The 20,245-nt window shown below is 44.2% G+C and overlaps 1 protein-coding gene across 3 annotated transcripts in view; it reads left to right on the top strand.

Moving 5' to 3' along the window:
• si:dkey-100n23.5 overlaps positions 1-20,245 on the top strand; it is a 119,971-nt gene that overhangs the window by 14,365 nt on the left and 85,361 nt on the right. For 2 of the 3 annotated variants that reach the window (XM_029653635.2, XM_029653708.2), the window contains 6 exons: positions 2,353-2,407; positions 9,196-9,252; positions 9,367-9,427; positions 14,756-14,843; positions 18,129-18,218; positions 18,684-18,722. In XM_029653635.2, coding sequence (XP_029509495.1) covers positions 2,353-2,407; positions 9,196-9,252; positions 9,367-9,427; positions 14,756-14,843; positions 18,129-18,218; positions 18,684-18,722 — 390 coding nt within the window. Of the gene's footprint in view, positions 1-2,352; positions 2,408-6,351; positions 6,490-9,195; positions 9,253-9,366; positions 9,428-14,755; positions 14,844-18,128; positions 18,219-18,683; positions 18,723-20,245 lie in introns of all 3 variants that reach the window. The other variant, XM_029653778.2, reaches the window with a different exon arrangement.

The raw sequence follows: 20,245 nt of genomic DNA, 5'->3' as shown, positions 1-20,245 counted from the left end.
CAACCCTAGTACTCACACACCTGATTCAATTAAATCATTGTCATATCTTCAAGCCTTTGATTAGCGGAATTAGGTGTGTTAGTGCTGGGTTAAAGCAAAAGCCTGGACACCCTGTGGTTTTTCAGGACCAGGATTAAAGAACCCTTTGTTAAAAGATTTGTCTGGCCTTAATTCTGCTATTCACTTATGACGTGATGAAGCAGGGAAGAGTGGAATCTTTAGTTGGTGGCTGGGTTAGGATTAGGGGTCAAGGGTAGCAGATTATTGCACTGGAAAATAATCCATGTAGATGAAGGATATGTATAAACCTTGGATTGCGGACGCTATGTATTGCGGACGCTATGTATTGCGGACGCTATGTATTGCGGATGCGATATATTGGCCATTGAGAGGCTTTGAAGATACCTGTCAGCCATATTGGCTGGAGCAGTCCTCCATAGGAATGAATGGAATTCTACAGTATTTCAGTTAAATGTTTCAAGGATGAAATTACATGTATTTCATATTGTTTTTGTAGTGAGGACAGTAACATTAGTATTGTCAACAACAACAAAAAAGTAAGATAAGAAATGTATTTCATGTTTTTATTTTATTTGAAAGTTTAGCTCAGATAATATACTTTAAAAGTATGCGTCATGATCTCTGTAATATAATAAATGTGGCAAACAAATGTAGCCATTAATAAATGCGTTTCTATAGCTTCCAAAATCTTTTACAATGGACGAGGAGTACCAAAATGGCTTTGCAATGGCTTTAATATAGTGGCCCTGGTCAGGCATCCAGGGTTTATATACTGAACAAAAATATAAACGCAACATGCAACAATTTCAAAGACTTTACTGAGTTACAGTTCATATAAAAGGAAATCAGTCAATTGAAATAAAGTCATTAGGCCTTAATCGATGGATTTCACATGACTGGGAATACAGATCTGCATCTGTTGGTCACAGATAAAAGGTAGGGGCGTGGATCAGAAAACCAGTCTGTATCTGGTGGGACCACCATTTGCTTCGTGCAGCACGACACATTTCCTTCACATAGAGGTGATCAGGATGTTGATTGTGGCCTGTGGAATGTTCTCCCACTGGAACACGCTGTGGTGCGCGGAGATCAAGAGCATCCAGAACATGCTCAGTGGGTGACATGTCTGAGTGAGTATATAGGCCATGGAAGAACTGGGACATTTTCAGCTTCCAGGAATTGTGTACAGATCCTTGAGACATGGGGCCGTGCGTTATCATGCTGTAACATGAGGTGATGGCGGCGGATAAATGGCACAACAATGGGCCTCAGGATCTCGTCACTGTATCAATAAAATGCAATTGTGGTCTTTGTCCGTACCTTATGCATGCCCATACCATAACCGCAAACCGCTCACCCACACGACATCATACACGCTGTCTGCCATCTGACCGGTACAGTTGAAATCGTAGATTCATCCATGAAGAGCGCACTTCTCCAGTGTACCAGTGTCCATCGAAGGTGAGCATTTGCCCACTGAAGTCGGTTAGGATGCAGAACTGCAGTCAGGTCAATCCCCTGGTGAGGACGACCAGCACACAGATGAGCTTCCCTGAGACAGTTTCTGACAGTTTGTGCAGAAAATCTTCAGTTGTGCAAACCCACAGTTTCATCAGCTGTCCGGGTGGTTGGTGTAAGGCAATCCCACAGGTGAAGAAGCCGGATGTGGAGGTCCTGGGCTGGCATGGTTAGACGTGGTCTGCGGTTGTGAGGCCGGTTGAGCGTACTGCCAAATTCTCAACAACAAAAAACGTTGGAGGCGGCTTATGGAAGAGAAATCATCTGGCAATAGCTTTGGACATTCCTGCAGTCAGCATGCTAATTGCACGCTGCCTCAAAACTTGAGACATCTGTGGCGTTGTGTTGTGACAAAACTGCACATTTTAGAGTGGCCTTTTATTGTCCCCGGCACAAGGTGCACTTGTGTAATGATCATGCTGTTTAATGTGCTTCTTGATTAGCCACACCTGTCAGGTGGATTGATTATTTTAACAAAGGAGAAGTGCTCACTAACAGGGATGTAAACAAATTTGTGCACAGAATTTGAGCGCTATAAGCTTTTGTGCGTATGGAAACATTCTGGGATCTTTTTATTTCAGATCATGAAACATGGGACCAACACTTTACATTTATATTTTTGTTCAGTATACATCATTGATGTAGATCGGCAGGAAGTGCACTGCTCTTTCATTTCAATATATATCATAGGTAAAGCTATACCCAGCCTTACTGAGTTATATAGGAAGCCAAAACTAAACAGGAATATTGAAAGAATACAGAGCTATGTGGGAATGTGTCATATGAACAATTGTCTCATTACTCTCTCCTCAGCTTTTTCATGCTGTTTGTAATCTGGCTTCTCCGCCGGTATCACTCCTTGGCCCAGGTAATTTGTGTGTGTGTTTCTGTCTGTGTGTGCTTTGAAGTGCATCAGAATGCTTACTTCTGTGCCATAGCAAGTCTGTTTGATTAGGCTACTCATGACAAATTACAGCGTCATTGAAATGTACAAATGTATCAATTATGGCTCATGGTCTGTATCTGAAAGTGATTAAATGCTTGTGTTTTTCCCTGTCCAATTAAAGTGAAAAGTCGTTCTACACCTGTGAATCTGCACCTAATAGTTTTAAGGCTCCTACTGTACTCGTTCATCCAACTACAGCCAACTCAACGGTGTATGGGCAGTTGTTCTAAGAATCTTCCCGGTGTGTAGTCTCAGTTGTTTGCCACTGGACATATTTACACATAGTTGGTCCCAATTCAACATGAAGAATGGGCCACGGCTAGTTAGTCTGAGTCATGAAGAAACAACTCATCGCTATTTAGGTGGCTGTAGATGTGTAGATGCCTTAAGGCCACATTTCAGCAATGTTTAAACTAACATGACCTTTCTCTCTTTCAATTTCAAGAGATAATGTTGTTTGTATGTATGGGGGTGTGGGGGTCTTAGTGTATTTGTGCACGTGCGGGCATACGGTGCATTCGCAAAGTATTCAGACCCCTTGACTTTCCCACATTTTTGTTATGTATTCTAAAATTACGTTCTTCTAAAATTGATGATGATATGGTTTATTTAATTCATCTACACACAATACCCCATAATCACAAAGCGAAAACAGGTTTTTAGAAATGTTTGCAAATGTATTAAATAAAAAACAGACCTTATTTACATAAATATTCAGACCCTTTGCTATGAGACTAAAATTGAGCTCAGGTGCATCCTGTTTGCATTGATCATACTTGAGATGTTTCTGCAACTTGATTGGAGTCCACCTGTGGTAATCAATTGATTGGACAGGATCTGGATAGGCACACACCTGTCTCTATAAGGTCCCACAGTTGACAGTGCATGCAACGCTCGAAAGCCATGCGTCCTCCAAAACACGACCCCGCCAAGCTACACTGCTTCTTGACAGACAGCTCGCTTAAACCGGAAGCCAGCCACACCAATGTGTTGGAGGAAACACTGTACAGCTGGTGACTGAAGTCAGCGTGCATGCGCCCGGACGCAAGGAGTCGCTACAGCGCAATGGGACAAGGACATCCCTCAAAATGAGCAATCGGGTGAGAAGGGCCTTTGTCTGGGAGGTGACTAAGAACCCGATGGTCACTCTGACAGAGCTCTGGAGTTTCTCTGTGGAGATGAGAGAACCTTCCAGAAGGACAACCACCTCTGCAGCACTCCCCCAATCAGGCCTGGCTCTGATCAGGCCCTACACCCAAACAAGGGCACTGCGTTCATCCACCTCTGGCCTGCTCGCCTCCCTACCACTGAGGAAGTACAGTTCCCGCTCAGCCCAGTCAAAACTGTTCGCTGCTCTGGCCCCCCAATGGTGGAACAAACTCCCTCACGACGCCAGGACAGCGGAGTCAATCACCACCTTCCGGAGACACCTGAAACCCCACCTCTTTAAGGAATACCTAGGATAGGATAAAGTAATCCTTCTCACCCCCCCCCCTTAAAAGATTTAGATGCACTATTGTAAAGTGGCTGCTCCACTGGATGTCATAAGGTGAATGCACCAATTTGTAAGTCGCTCTGGATAAGAGCGTCTGCTAAATGACTTAAATGTAAATGTAATGTAAATGCCTTTATTGTAGAGTGACCAGACAGAAGCCACTCCTCAGTAAAAGGCACATGACAGCTCGCTTGGAGTTTTCCAAAAGGCACCTAAAGGACTCTCCGACCATGAAAAACAAAATTCTCTGGTTTGATGAAACCAAGATTGAACTTTTTGACCCGAATGCCAAGTGTCACGTCTGGATCCTGCTCCAGAGCACTCAGGACCTCCGACTGGGACAGCTTTGTCTATGACACTATGACACTGACCGATTCTATTACCCTTGACCTGTACCTTACTCCTCTACCCCCACTTCCTCTCCCTCTCTCACACCAGAACAGAAAGTTGTTTTACACTTTGTCATTTTGTCAAGTCTCTCAGAGTTTATTAAAGGAACCAGTCAGACTGTGTGAGAGGCTATGAGCAGTGGGTGTAGGGCTGTGGCGGTCACAACATTTTCGTCAGCCGGTGATTGTCAAGCAAATAACTGTCGGTCTGATGGTAATTGACCGTTAATTAACATAACACATTTGGCATCTCCTGGCTTCCTACAAGCCAAGTCTAATAAGTCCATGTCATATAGTCTACACCATCACAATAAATCCATGATTTATTTTAGACAGGTCTAAAGCAGCATGATACGAAGAAAATGTAGTCCATTTCAGAAGAACAGAATAGCATACTGAGTTGTCCTGATCTGGCTATGCCAAATGGCTGTGGGCTACACTAGTTAATTTAGCAGACAATATTTACTTATAATTCCGTGGCATTATTTTGTATTTTATAGTATGAAGAATACAATTGAACAAAGCTGAATAAAATATAAATATTTTCTCCAAACGATTTGAGGGCGTGCACAACGTGTTGAGTGGTTAACAAAGAAACTGGTCCTCCTAGATGCTTCATTTAGAGTTATTCATTTAACTTTAGTTGTTCTACAAACATGGGCTATATGTTTTGATTTTTAATATATTGTAAGGCTGCAAAAAAGTCACTTGGAAGGCATGTACTCTGCTTTGTTTTATTGCGCAGGCTGAACACACTTCATCAGTCTCTCATTCACAATTTGACAAGCAGTTGATAATGCCTTGAATTTCACGGTGGCATCCCCTTTGGCCCTAAAACCATACATGCCTTTTGTGGCCGTAATGTGCCCTAAAACCATACATCCCCTTTGTGGTCGTAATGCGCCCTAAAACCATACATCCCCCTTGTGGCCGTAATGCGCCCTAAAACCATACATCCCCTTTGTGGCCGTAATGCGCCCTAAAAACCATACATCCCCTTTGTGGCCGTAATGCGCCCTAAAACCATACATCCCCTTTGTGGCCGTAATGCGCCCTAAAAACCATACATCCCCTTTGTGGCCGTAATGTGCCCTAAAACCATACATCCCCTTTGTGGCCGTAATGCGCCCTAAAACCATACATGCCCTTTGTGGCCGTAATGCGCCCTAAAACCATTACATCCCCTTTGTGGCCGTAATGCGCCCTAAAACCATACATCCCCTTTGTGGCCGTAATGCTCCCTAAAACCATTACATCCCCTTTGTGGCCGTAATGCGCCCTAAAACCATTACATCCCCTTTGTGGCCGTAATGCGCCCTAAAACCATACATCCCCTTTGTGGCCGTAATGCGCCCTAAAACCATTACATCCCCTTTGTGGCCGTAATGCGCCCTAAAACCATTACATCCCCTTTGTGGCCGTAATGCACCCTAAAACCATACATCCCCTTTGTGGCCGTAATGTGCCCTAAAACCATACATCTCCTTTGTGGCCGTAATGCGCCCTAAAACCATACATGCCCTTTGTGGCCGTAATGCGCCCTAAAACCATACATGCCCTTTGTGGCCGTAATGCGCCCTAAAACCATACATGCCTTTTGTGGCCCTAAGTGCTGCGTTGGACCATTATCATGCACCTGTAATGAAGCAGAGGCAACGGGAAAAAATACTATGCACTTAAATAGCAAATACGGGACGTGCTTAATATTAGGAAAGTTGAGAAATAAATATAGTAGGCCAAGCCTATGGAAAGATGCTCCTCTTTTTATTAGCGGCCATCACTCTGTTTTCTCATGCAATTACATAGCCTATAGAAATGTTGCTCAACATGAGCTCATGGGCTCTCATGAAGTGTTTGGTTAGATTTTCGATTACATTTGCATTGATGTCAGAGTGATGAGAGTGACAATAGAGTGCTTAGTACCAGGCAGGCAAGTTTGTTAGGCTATTAATTGTCACGTGTGCTCCCTCTCCGGCCTCTAGGTCACCAGGCTGCTCATTTTGGAGCGCACCTGTCACCATCGTTACGTGGACCTGTGCGTCATCAGTCTCACCTGGACTCCATCACTTCCCTGATTACCTTCCCTATACAGTTGATGTCGGAAGTTTACGTACACTTAGGTTGGAGTCTTTAAAACTCATTTTTCAACCACTCCACAAATTTCTTGTTAACAAACTATAGTTTTGGAAAGTCTGTTGTGTCATGCACAAAGTAGATGTCCTAAGTAATTTTTCCAACAATTGTTTACAGACATATTATTTCACTTATTCACTGTATCACAATTTCAGTGGGTCAGAAGTTTACATTCACAAAGTTGACTGTGCCTTTAAACAGCTTGGAAAATTCCAGAAAATTATGTCATGGCTTTAGAAGCTTCTGATAGGCTAATTGACATAATTTGAGTCAATTGGAGGTGTACCTGTGGATGTATTTCAAGGCCAACCTTCAAACTCAGTGCCTCTTTGCTTGACATCATGGGAAAATAAAAAGAAATCAGCCAAGACCTCAGAAAAAATAATTGTAGACTTCCACAAGTCTGGTTCATCCTTTGGAGCAATTTCCAAACTCCTGATCGTACCAAGTTCATCTGTACAAACAATAGTACGCAACTATAAACACCATGGGACCACGCAGCCATCATACCACTCAGGAAGGAGACACGTTCTGTTTCCTAGAAATGAACGTACTTTGGTGCGAAAAGTGCAAATCAATCCCAGAACAACAGCAAAGGACCTTATGAAGATGCTGGAGGAAACGGGTACAAAAGTATCTACATCCACAGTAAAACGAGTCCTATATCGACAACCTGATAGGCCGCTCAGCAAGGAAGAAGCCACTGCTCCAAAACATCCATTAAAAAGCCAGACTACCAACAAAAGCCAACTCACCCAACTCCCAGCTACCTGAAACGTTTGACCCAAGTTAAACAATTTAAAGGCATTGCTACCAAATACTAATTGAGTGTATGTCAACTTCTGACCCACTGGGGGAATGTGATGAAAGAAATAAAAGCTGAAATAAATAATTCTATCTGCTATTATTCTGACATTTCACATTCTTAAAATAAAGTGGTGATCCTAACTGACTTAAGACAGGGCATTTTGACTAGGATTAAATGTCAGGAATTGTGACAAAACTGAGTTTAAATGTATTTGGATAAGGTGTATGTAAACCTCCGACTTCAACTGTACATGTTGATTCCTTCCCCAGGTGTTATTGTTTCACTTTTATGTTTGTGCATTGTTCGTGTTTCTTGTTTTGAATTATGTTGCGTTTATTTATTAAAACAACTACTTCCTGAACTTGCTTCCCGACTTTCAGCGCACATTTTTACACTACTGACCAGCAGCAGCATCAGTGCTTGGAGAAGCATAATTACCGTGACTAAGCTGTCATTTGGAAGTTGACTGCCTTCATGACTCGTAACGACCGGTGTGGCGGTAATACGGTCACCGCAACAGCCCTATGTATGTGCCAGGGTTTCCGTTAACCAGTGGGCCAGCTTTTGGCCCATAAAAAATTGAAACGCTGATAAATAACATTTGCACCGGCCACTTGTTTGTGAGAAGTAGAAAAAACATCTCATTGCGAATAATGCTTTTTAGCCTATTCATTGATGGAAATACCTGTAGATGTAAATACATTTGACTGGTCATACTTATCGGTCTATAGATTCATTTGCATAATTTATTGGAATTAAATTAGCGCGTGTGTCACAGTATATTCGTTATGTGTCTTATTTATCACACGAATACAGCGTACAGATACAGAGCCTTTGAGCGGAAAATCTGTCAGACAGCATGAGAGCTGCTGTGTCAGCATCTCAAATGGCAACGGAAGGCAAGCTTCATCAGTTCGTGACACACCACCTTGCAGTCAGCTGGAGGCAGTAGACTATGCATTTTGAAAACATATACTTAATTGTTTGAAACCTGAACATTGTATGAGGCATGTCTTACGTTGCTTCAAAGTTGCCTGTTAGATCTCCTCTCATTCTACATTTCTAACGGATATTTTCATCTCTGTTACATAAAACAACTCGCATGTGCGGTGCTCTTTAGACAACAGTGTTTTCCAGCTAATTGCATTATGGAATGAACATTCGCACGTAGAGTACTGCCTTGTGCGCATCGCTTATGATGTGAAGAAATAATACTTTATCAACATTTGAAGCAAAACATTCTGATCTATTGCACAGGCTCATTGCTTTTTATTGTCCCATAGTCTGTTTGAATAGGCTATTTCTTTCTCGACAAGCTGACCAATAGAATATGTAAACCTTTCTCCTCTGGGGATAGTAGATTAACAGGCTGGTGATGTTACTTTTGGTTACTGGTCTTGTTGTCTGAGAAAGAGTAAATGTGGACAGTTATTCTAACATCTTCAAAGTGCACATCTGAATTCAGTAAGAAGGACTGCATATCGTTGCATCCTCGACTTGCATGTTCTGTTAATATGAATGACTATAATCTAAATGTGATTTCTGTCATTCTGAGCACCATGGGTGGACACCCTAATCAGGTTATGCACCTCATGCATATGGGTCAGATGTCTCAAATGTCCAGTAAATTCAAATGTTTTCTGTCAAATGTCCGACCACATTGACCTAACATAAACCCTGGTGTGTGTGTATAAATGTATGTGGTTGTGTCTGTGCGTGCGTGCTGTGAGTAATGAGATTAGTGTGGGACGGCCTGGACCTGGGGATCGATCCCCAAGACAACCCCAGACCACAGGATAAGTGGACCATCTGGCCTCTCTCACTTTATCTCTCTCCTTTCCTCTCTCCATTTATCTCTCTTTGTACTATCCCTGTCTCTCTACAGAAGATGATTTGCAGTCTGACAGTTGCGGCCTTCTTTGACAGTGTAGCATATGTCATCGTGAGTCACTGTCACCACACACACACACACACACGTTCCCATAAGCACATGCACACCGAGAGCTACAGAGTGACCTCTCCCCTGTTTTCTTGTCTCCTCTCTCTCCTTCCTCAGGGTGATACCCATCCAGAGGGGAGTCTGTGTAACTTCCAGGCCTGGTGGCTCACTTATTTTGGTAAGATTCCCCTTGATCCCTCACATACATTACCCCTCACCTGTCCATACATATCCCTTACAAATGCCTTCCCTACAGCTCACATCACCTTCTGACTCTTGATGTTGACTGACCTCCCAATATACTGCTTCTTACCAAGCTTTCTTTACCATCAATTTCTGACTCTCTCAACCTAGTCCAAAATTACTAATCAAGTCTAACTTACTGATGACTTTCTAAGATACTGGAGCTGGTTTCACCAAGTGGCTGTAAAAAAGCTGGCCTTAAATGCTAGGTTGGGTGTAGCTACTTCCGACTTCTGGATCAGAATTTACACCTGGTCCACCAACCAAAAAGAAGACTAGTCGTAGCTACGTCCGACTTCTGGATCAGAATTTACACCTGGTCCACCAACCAAAAAGAAGACTAGTCGTAGCTAAGTCCGACTTCTGGATCAGAATTTACACCTTGTCCACCAACCAAAAAGAAGACTAGTCGTAGCTAAGTCCGACTTCTGGATCAGAATTTACACCTGGTCCACCAACCAAAAAGAAGACTAGTCGTAGCTACGTCCGACTTCTGGATCAGAATTTACACCTGGTCCACCAACCAAAAAGAAGATGCGCGTTCATGAGATTTGATGCTTGATAATGATGGTTGCTAGGAAGTGCCCGTTAGTAGGCTGTTACTGTTACCATCCTTGTGGCAGTTCTAAACTTTGCGAGGCATGTCACTTCGCCAAGCCTGCACATTTTCTTAACCACAACTGAATGGATCAATAAATAATTACTGTGGAAATATCACTGAATGACAAAATGATTGAAATTAAAGAGTAGGCTAATGCCATTAAATGCATTCATCAAATGGTTGCTTACTGAAACTCCCAAAGAAATCCAACTGTTTGAAATCATTTCAAGCAGTAGAGGTGTCTGGTCAGCTATAATTTCAGCACCTCGTTGCTTTGAGACAAGCATGGTGTATCGTCTTGATAAATCAATGTCAGATTTGATTTGTTCTTCACCGAATCTCCGTTTGGATATTTGGTTACAATTAGGTTGGGAAATGTTAACTATACTGAGGTGAGTGTTCATCATGATAATCTTTAGTCTAGCTAGTTTGCTCATCTATTAGCACTGATCAGAACATGTTATGTAACCCAGAATAACAAGTGGATTATCTTGTTCTTCACTCACATAGTAGCCTATATCCCAACCAAAAGCCTCAGGCTTGTCTGATAATCAGTCAATGTGATTTCATTTTACTGAATCTCCGTCTCTATATTGGATATTTGATCTCTGGCTGGGCAAATAAGTGGTGTTGACAGCTGATCTATTAGTTTTGCTAATCTATCACTGATCAGACACATTTGTTAAATGATAATGCCCTCAAAACCGGTGTTTGCCCGGCAATATCACTTTTATACAACGGGTTACCAACATGTAAACATGATTGACAAATGTTCATAAAAAATGTTGAACATTTGTCAATCATTTCATTCGTTCGTTCTATCGGTTCGGTTGCCAGAGACGCGACCCAGTCGTTCAGTCTTTTTGTTTGTTCTGTATCTATGGATGTGACTCAGTCGTTTGTTCTAAATGTTCCATTTCCACACTGGCTGGCAACGTTCTTATCCCTTGCTTGCTAGCTAGCCAACTATGGCTAACTGACAGTCACGCCAAACAGTGCAGACAGAATAACAACAAAGTAGCTGCATTTGTTTAAGCTGTTTGCTAGTTACATGTATTTGGATACATCCATGACAATGAGCTAATGATGTGTGATTCCACCTGGCATAGAAGATGTGCTCTCTCGTCAGGACACTGTTGTTCAGAGGAGCTAGACGACAACACGGCTAACACAATCACTTCAAACTGAAGCTGGAAAGACAACAAACTAGCTGCACTTTGTCACGTTTGACCTGTTTTCTATTGATAGTGCTTTGTATTTATCCATGAAAATTATGCTGATTCATAAGTCCGACTGGCTGAGAAAAGCTGCCTGCCTGTCTGTCTCATCCCGACACGTTGTTTATTATGGGACAACTGTAGATCAAATTTGAATGTTGCAAATGTCAGAGAGACAGAGAGCAAGGTTTATACAGATCTCTGCTGTTGAAAACTACATGTTAGTCTAAAAGAAATGTGAGAGAATGTCTAGATTATTTTTTATAGTGGAGATTATTTATTTTGCTATTGACTCGCGCGTAGGCAACTCAAAAAGCCCGCGGAGGTTGTGAAATATGAACACGAGACTCATATCCTTTTGAACATATAGATTGCTATTATTTTCTGTGCGTATCATGATGAAGATGGTCCCAATTTAAAACCCTACGCCTGCCCTTTGCTACACAGCTATAGAAGGGCTTACTCCCAGGGGGAGGTCCTTTTTAAACTAACAAAATATGTGAAGTAAGATCTATCTGCCTTTCCGATGACCTTCTAAGTCACTGAAAACCTTCTCCTGATTTAGGCTTAACCTCCCCTTACTCTGGACCTCAGGACTTATGTCACTCAGGTGTCACCTGTGAAACACAGCAGACTGTTCAGTGCACTAAACACTGGTCCTCTCTGGCCTATCAGCTACAGAGCCTGCAGGGCTGGGACACACACACACACACACGTGTAAACACATGCACACACACACACGTGTAAACACATGCACACACACACACACACACACACACACACACACATGTAAACACATGCACACACTTACAAGTGTAAACGCATGCACACACACATGTAAACACACACGTAGCCTACAGGGCTGACTGGGAGAAGGGCAGTGAACTACAGCGGCGGGGTCAGTGGCTCTATGTCAGTTCTGTTCATTATGAAGGGAGAGAGAGGAAGGTAGGGAGAGGAGGGATGGGGGCCAGTGATAGAGACGGAGAGAAGTGGAGGATATGGGGAGAGTGCAAAACGGCAAAAGAGAGTGAAGTAAACATGAAGTGAGCTATGCCAACAGTCAGTGGGAGAAGAGGAGACAGAGAAAAGGGGCCAGAGAGGACATTAAAGTATAGAACTACCCCTGATGGAGAGAGTGTGTGTTCCCCCTCTCTCTCAGCAACAGCAGGTATTAATGCCCTCTATTCCTGTAGAGAGTGATGCAACTGGGAGAGAGATTAATGATAGGAGAAAGGTTCCTCCTTAATGACACACAGACACGGTATTGTTGATGTACAGGACGTGTGTGTGATTAAGCCAAGGTGTGTGTGATTATTTAAGGTGTACTGTACAGTGGGGCAAAAAAGTATTTAGTCAGCCACCAATTGTGCAAGTTCTCCCACTTAAAAAGATGAGGCCTGTAATTTTCATCATAGGTACACTTCAACTATGACAGACAAAATGAGGAAAAATAATCACATTGTAGGATTTTTAATGAATTTATTTGCAAATTATGGTGGAAAATTAGCATTTGGTCACCTACAAACAAGCAAGATTTCTGGCTCTCACAGACCTGTAACTTCTTCTTTAAGAGGCTCCTCTGTCCTCCACTCGTTACCTGTATTAATGGCACCTGTTTGAACTTGTTATCAGTATAAAAGACACCTGTCCACAACCTCAGACAGTCACACTCCAAACTCCACTATGGCCAAGACCAAAGAGCTGTCAAAGGACACCAGAAACAAAATTGTAGACCTGCACCAGGCTGGGAAGACTGAATCTGCAATAGGTAAGCAGCTTGGTTTGAAGAAATCAACTGTGGGAGCAATTATTAGGAAATGGAAGACATACAAGACCACTGATAATCTCCCTCGATCTCACCCCGTGGGGTCAAAATGATCACAAGAACGGTGAGCAAAAATCCCAGAACCACACGGGGGACCTAGTGAATGACCTGCAGAGAGCTGGGACCAAAGTAACAAAGCCTACCATCAGTAACACACTACGCCGTCAGGGACTCAAATCCTGCAGTGCCAGACCCCTGCTTAAGCCAGTACATGTCCAGGCCCGTCTGAAGTTTGCTAGAGAGCATTTGGATGATCCAGAAGAAGATTGGGAGAATGTCATATGGTCAGATGAAACCAAAATATAACTTTTTGGTAAAAACTCAACTCGTCTTGTTTGGAGGACAAAGAATGCTGAGTTGCGTCCAAAGAACACCATACCTACTGTGAAGCATGGGGGTGAAAACATCATGCTTTGGGGCTGTTTTTCTGCAAAGGGACCGGGACGACTGGCAGGGTAGTCTAGTGGTTAGTGTTGGACTAGTAACCGGAGTTCAAACCCCCGAGCTGACAAGGTACAAATCTGTCGTTCTGCCCCTGAACAGGCAGTTAACCCACTGTTCCTAGGCCGTCATTGAAAATAAGAATTTGTTCTTAACTGACTTGCCTAGTTAAATAAAGGTTCAATAAAAAATAAACGACTGATCCGTGTAAAGGAAAGAATGAATTTTGGCCATGTATCGTGAGATTTTGAGTGAAAACCTCCTTCCATCAGCAAGGGAATTGAAGATGAAACGTGGCTGGGTCTTTCAGCATGACAATGATCCCAAACACACCGCCCGGGCAACGAAGGAGTGGCTTCGTAAGAAGCATTTCAAGGTCCTCGAGTGGCCTAGCCAGTCTCCAGATCTCAACCCCATAGAACATCTTTGGAGGGAGTTGAAAGTCCGTGTTGCCCAGCAACAGCCCCAAAACATCCCTGCTCTAGAGGAGATCTGCATGGAGGAATGGGCCAAAATACCAGCAACAGTGTGTGAAAACCTTGTGAAGACCTACAGAAAACAATGACCTCTGTCATTGCCAACAAAGTATTGAGATAAACTTTTGTTATTGACCAAATACTTATTTTCCACCATAATTTGCAAATAAATTCATTAAAAATCCTACAATGTGATTTTCTGGATTTTATTTTCTAATTTTGTCTGTCATAGTTGAAGTGTACCTAAGATGAAAAGTACAGGCCTCTCATCTTTTTAAGTGGGAGAACTTGCACAATTGGTGGCTGACTAAATACTTTTTTGCCCCACTGTATATGCTGCCTGAGCTGGAGTGTCTGTCTGCCTCTTTGTCTATCATCATAAATGGGAGAGATTACAAAACAGAAGCTTCTGCACACCATCACTCATCACTGAACACATACACACAAACACTCAACATGCATTTAGACAAAATTACAACAATCCAAGTGTGTGTGCGTGTGTGGGGGGGACTGAAACTGGGAATCCATAAATCTGACAGTTGTCCCAGCCTGTTCTGTCAAACTCTGTAAACACACACACACGCGCACACACACACACACACACACACACACAGACACTCCCTCCCTCCCTACCTCTCTGTGTTATAGATTATGCAATAGGACCTTGTTTCTTCTTCCCTCTCTCCATTCCTTCCTCCAGACTGGAGTGCCTTGGCCTGGGTGTGCCTGATCACAGTGAACCTCTACCTTAACCTGGTCAAAGAGATGAGCACCAGCCGCTACGAGCTGTGAGTAGACTACCAACATCCACCAGCTAAAGACAGTGTGTGTGTAAGAGAGATGGTCAACCAACATCCACCAGCTAAAGACAGTGTGTGTGTGCAAGAGAGATGGACAACCAACATCCACCAGCTAAAGACAGTGTGTGTGTAAGAGAGATGGTCAACCAACATCCACCAGCTAAAGACAGTGTGTGTGTGTGTGTGCAAGAGAGATGGACAACCAATATCCATGTGAAAAAGTTTGTTGACGTATGTGTGTGTGTGGGGGGGGTTGTGTCTCCTTTCCTCCAGGCACTAATTGAAAAAGGAGTCGTAAATCAATGCTGTGTGTTGTGATGATGCATGTGTGTGTGTTGGTGTTTGTGCATATTAATGTGTTTTCTCTTGTTTCTGTTACTCATACTCCCTTGAGGTTGAGTGCATCCGAAATGCATGTGTGGGTGCTTGTCTGGGTGTATGCTCCTGTGAGTGCGTCTATGTGGGTGCTTGTCTGGGTGTATGCTCCTGTGAGTGCGTCTATGTTTGCAGTGTGTGGGGGGAGGGTTAGTAAAGCACGGAGGTGTTTCTCATATTGATCAACTGTAACCCTGGTCATATAATGATGGTTTAACTCAAGAGAGGACAGTTTAATCTGTGTGTGTGTGTGTGTGTGTGTGTGTGTGTGTGTGTGTGTGTGTGTGTGTGTGTGTGTGTGTGTGTGTCTGAGTGATGAGACAGTTTTATGACTGCTGGGTTTAGGAGCAGTGAATTCACTCACCCATCACTTTAACACCCGGACAACCACCATACCCCTAATTGGTGTGTGTAAAGTTGAGAAAGGAAAAAATTAAATAGAGAATAGATAGATGAAAGTCTATGCTCGTAGTGGGAGAGATGGCTTAAACAAGGGGGCACTAAAAATAGAGGACAGAGAGAGACACCAAATGAGACAAAAGTGAGGCAGGGAAACGGAGAGAGTTGAAAAGAGCTTGATCCTCCAGAGAATATGTGAGAGAGAGAGAGATGTTAAGTAAGTGTGTGATAAGTGTGTGCGTTTTAGCTGGAGCGTACCAGTCCTGCTGTGCTTCATTAAGTCCATGTTTGCTGCGGACCTAGTCACCTCCATCTTCGAGCGCTGCTTGTGTGTGTGTGTGTGTGTGTGTGTGTGTGTGTGTGTGTGTGTGTGTGTGTGAATCGATTTTCTTTGACAGACCCCCCACACATCCAGATACTGTGTTGAGTGGCAGAACTGATTTCACTATTTGTCTCTCTCTCCAGATCTACTCTATATATCCATTCTCTCCCTTTCACTATTTCTCCTTCTTTATCTCTCTCTCTCTCTCTCTCAATGTCTTGCTTCTCTTCTTTCTTTCTTTCTTTCTTTCTTTCTTTCTTTCTTTCTTTCTTTCTCTCTTTCTCTCGCTCTTTCTTTCTCTCTCTCTCTCTCTCTCCCTCAGCCCAGTCACCACCCACCAATCTGTCTCTGTTAAGCTTCCTCTACAACTTGTCATTCTCTCCCTCCCTCCCTTTCCTCGATCACTCTTTATCTTCCTTCCTGTCTTTCTCTCACTCATACACTCTCTCTTTCACTTTTCATCTAAAGAGAGGGGAGGAGGTGATAGAGGGCTGTAAAATCAAATATGAGAGAGACAGAGAGAGACAGAGCCATATGGAAACGTAGCGAGTGAGATCACATATTCCCTGGGATTTCAGACGGCCATGTAACCTGAATGAGAGCTGTCACATTCAGTGGACCAGAGCAGTATTGACCGTGTATCGAGTGTTGCAATAGGACTGACCGCTTATTGACCGTGTATCGAGTGTTGCAGTAGGACTGACCGCTTATTGACCGTGTATCGAGTGTTGCAGTAGGACTGACCGCTTATTGACCGTGTATCGAGTGTTGCAGTAGGACTGACCGCTTATTGACCGTGTATCGAGTGTTGCAGTAGGACTGACCGCTTATTGACCGTGTATCGAGTGTTGCAGTAGGACTGACCGCTTATTGACCGTGTATCAAGTGTTGCAGTAGGACTGACCGCTTATTGACCGTGTATTGAGTGTTGCAGTAGGACTGACCGCTTATTGACCGTGTATCGAGTGTTGCAGTAGGACTGACCGCTTATTGACCGTATATCGAGTGTTGCAGTAGGACTGACCGCTTATTGACCGTATCGAAGTGGACTGACCGCTGACCGTAGAGTGTTGCAGGGACTGACCGCTTATTGACCGTGTATCGAGTGTTGCAGTAGGACTGACCGCTTATTGACCGTGTATCGAGTGTTGCAGTAGGACTGACCGCTTATTGACCGTGTATCGAGTGTTGCAGTAGGACTGACCGCTTATTGACCGTGTATTGAGTGTTGCAGTAGGACTGACCGCTTATTGACCGTGTATCGAGTGTTGCAGTAGGACTGACCGCTTATTGACCGTATATCGAGTGTTGCAGTAGGACTGACCGCTTATTGACCGTGTATCGAGTGTTGCAGTAGGACTGACCGCTTATTGACCGTATATCGAGTGTTGCAGTAGGACTGACCGCTTATTGACCGTGTATCGAGTGTTGCAGTAGGACTGACCGCTTATTGACCGTGTATCGAGTGTTGCAATAGGACTGACCGCTATTGACCGTGATCGAGTGTTGCAGTAGGACTGACCGCTTATTGACCGTATATCGAGTGTTGCAGTAGGACTGACCGCTTATTGACCGTGTATCGAGTGTTGCAGTAGGACTGACCGCTTATTGACCGTGTATCGAGTGTTGCAGTAGGACTGACCGCTTATTGACCGTGTATCGAGTGTTGCAGTAGGACTGACCGCTTATTGACCGTGTATCGAGTGTTGCAGTAGGACTGACCGCTTATTGACCGTGTCATAGTAGTCCTGACGACATATCGACCGTGTAACTGTACGGTCCATAAAGTATCGACAACACTCACTCCTTCAGCCACTGTGTCTGGACCGCAATCTGCCAGGGAGGCTCATGACCACCTGAGGACCACCAGCAGACCCTGTGAGCATGCCTAGGAGATGGGCGGAGAGAGATGCTTTCCTCCCCTGTCCCGAGACACGCTGGTCTGTCTTCGTCAGTGTTCAGTGAAGCACATGGTAAAGAATGAGGGAGAATAAGAAGAAAGGGGGTTGTGGGTGTATGGGGTTGTGGGTGTGCGCGTGTGATCAGCAACTCTTGTATCCTCTCTCTCCACAGAGTGTTCTATCCCTTAATTTGTGGCACGGCATGGAGACCATCTGGACTGTGTGTTTGTGGTCTTTCCCATTGGTATGTAATCACTGCTCTTTCTTCTCTCCCAGACTGTACCACCTGATGGCCTGGGGGGTGCCCCTGGTGATGGCCTCCCTGCCCCTGTTCAGTGGATACTACGGCCCAGCAGGAGCCTGGTGGTGACTTTCACACTCAGTTTTGTCTATTTGTTGACATGCTAACAATGCATTTTGAATGTAGATTTATGTTAATATTTTTGATGTCCTTTCCATTGCCTTGCGTTTTGTTCTACATCCTCCTCTGTATTCATCTGTAGTTTATAGTCATCTCTTCCTTTTTGACCTGAGGTTTCAGCATGAAACCGGATGGGTTTAAGCAAAGATGTCCCAACTAGCCTTTGATTTCACTTATCCATTATTGTTAGATTGATTGTCTTGAAGGAACAGAGGTAAGAAGGATCTGGGACAGAACCAGAGTCTCAGAGCTCCTTTCTCTTTCTAGTCTGAGATTATTAATAGCAACAGCTATGCTCCTTTCCCTACCAAATTCACAGGATTCTCTGTCTTTTTCTCTCGTCCTCTCTCTCTCCCTTTTTAATCACCCTCACTCTCTCCCTGCCCCTCCCTCTCGCTCTCTCTCTCTAGCTGGATCACAGGCAACCACGTAGCTTGGAGATTTGGGATGTAAGTGAAAACCTCTCAGCCATCAAAGCCAGTGCATAGAGGGAAGACTGGAGGGAGAGTGGGAGGGAGGGAGAGAGAGAGGAGGGGGGTGGTCCCTACAGAGAGAGGGGAAGGGGTTTGTATGTTCGGAGGCCAGAGGTTTTTCCTGTGTGTGTGTGTTCCTTCCTGTACATTTCTGTGTTTCTTCAGAATGTTATGAAGGATCACGTCTCCCCAAGCCTGGATATGACCTGCCAATCACTTAGCATAGCCAAACATTCACTTATCAAGCCAGGCAATCATGCTAGCGCTCGCAGCATCAGTGAGGAATCAATCTCTCTAACCGCACGCACGCACACATACACCGCACACACACACCATACACACATACACACACACACTCTTCTCTATCAATGCAGACAGCAGTGCTAGCACTCCGTCTCTCTGTCTTTTATCAGCCCCCTCCTCCCCCTCCTAGTTTCCATAGCGCCGTGGGTCGCCTGGGGGACGGGCTGCTTAGAGGATCTGGGAATCTTCATTAAGTCTAATTACATCAAACGAGACGAGAGATTAGAGGCCCGGACGAAGCACGTCAGACAAACACACACACACACTATATACTGTACACACACACACACACACACACCATACATACGCACGTCTGATGCTCAGCGCGAGAGAGTGTGGGTGAAGGGGGGTGGAGGAGAGAGAGAGGGATTAAGGGGTCAGGTAAAAAGGAGAGAACAGAAGGGAGGTTGAGAGGAAAGAGAGAGAGGTTTCATCTCCTGTTCCAAAACTCAGTAGTTAGTCTTCATCAGTGTTCAGTCAAGCGAATATGAAAGATTAAAGAAAGACGGAGAGAGAGAACGAGAGAGGTCCTCACTCTCCCCCTCTCTCTACCCTTGAGAATAGAGGCAGACAGAAAGGAATATCATAACTGTGGGGGGTGGGGTGGGGGTGTATTTGATTGAACTCAAACATCAGCGCTTAAGAATTGCTTCATGTGCCTTTTACTCCAGTGTTTCAGACTGACAAACAATCCTCTGGACCCCTCTCCTGAGTTTGTGAAAGGGTGTCAGCCTGCTTGTGTGTGTGTACTCGTGTGTGAGAGAGATTTTATCATTCCCCCTGCCCTCCCTCCCTCTCTGCTCTCTGGCCCATCCCTCCCTTCATGATGTCTTCCTCCTCTGGCCTGAGATGGTATCTTCCAGGTCAGACATAAAACTAGCATGTTTGTAGCTGAGGTGTTGCCGGTGTGTCTTTCACAAGTGTCTAATTAATGGCGCTTTCATCAGTTGTCCTCTCACTTCAGAGCAGGGCTGGAGAGCTTCTCGAGCTGCAGGATGGCGTGTGGGTGTACATGTTTGTGAGTGCGCAAGCGCTGGCTTCAACTAGTGTTCTTTGTAGTTTCTCCTTCCTTTCTTTTTGTATCTTGCTTTTTTTTCTGTCCATGTTGCTTGCCTTTCTGTGTTCTCCGTCCTTACCTCTCCTGGTTAGTCTCCTCCCCCCTTTTTAACCCCTCTCCCTCCCCTTTTCTCTTTCCA

Source organism: Oncorhynchus nerka, linkage group LG1 (assembly GCF_034236695.1).
Source record: "Oncorhynchus nerka isolate Pitt River linkage group LG1, Oner_Uvic_2.0, whole genome shotgun sequence".
Lineage (NCBI taxonomy): Eukaryota > Metazoa > Chordata > Actinopteri > Salmoniformes > Salmonidae > Oncorhynchus > Oncorhynchus nerka.
This window is presented reverse-complemented; position numbering and strand designations above follow the sequence as displayed.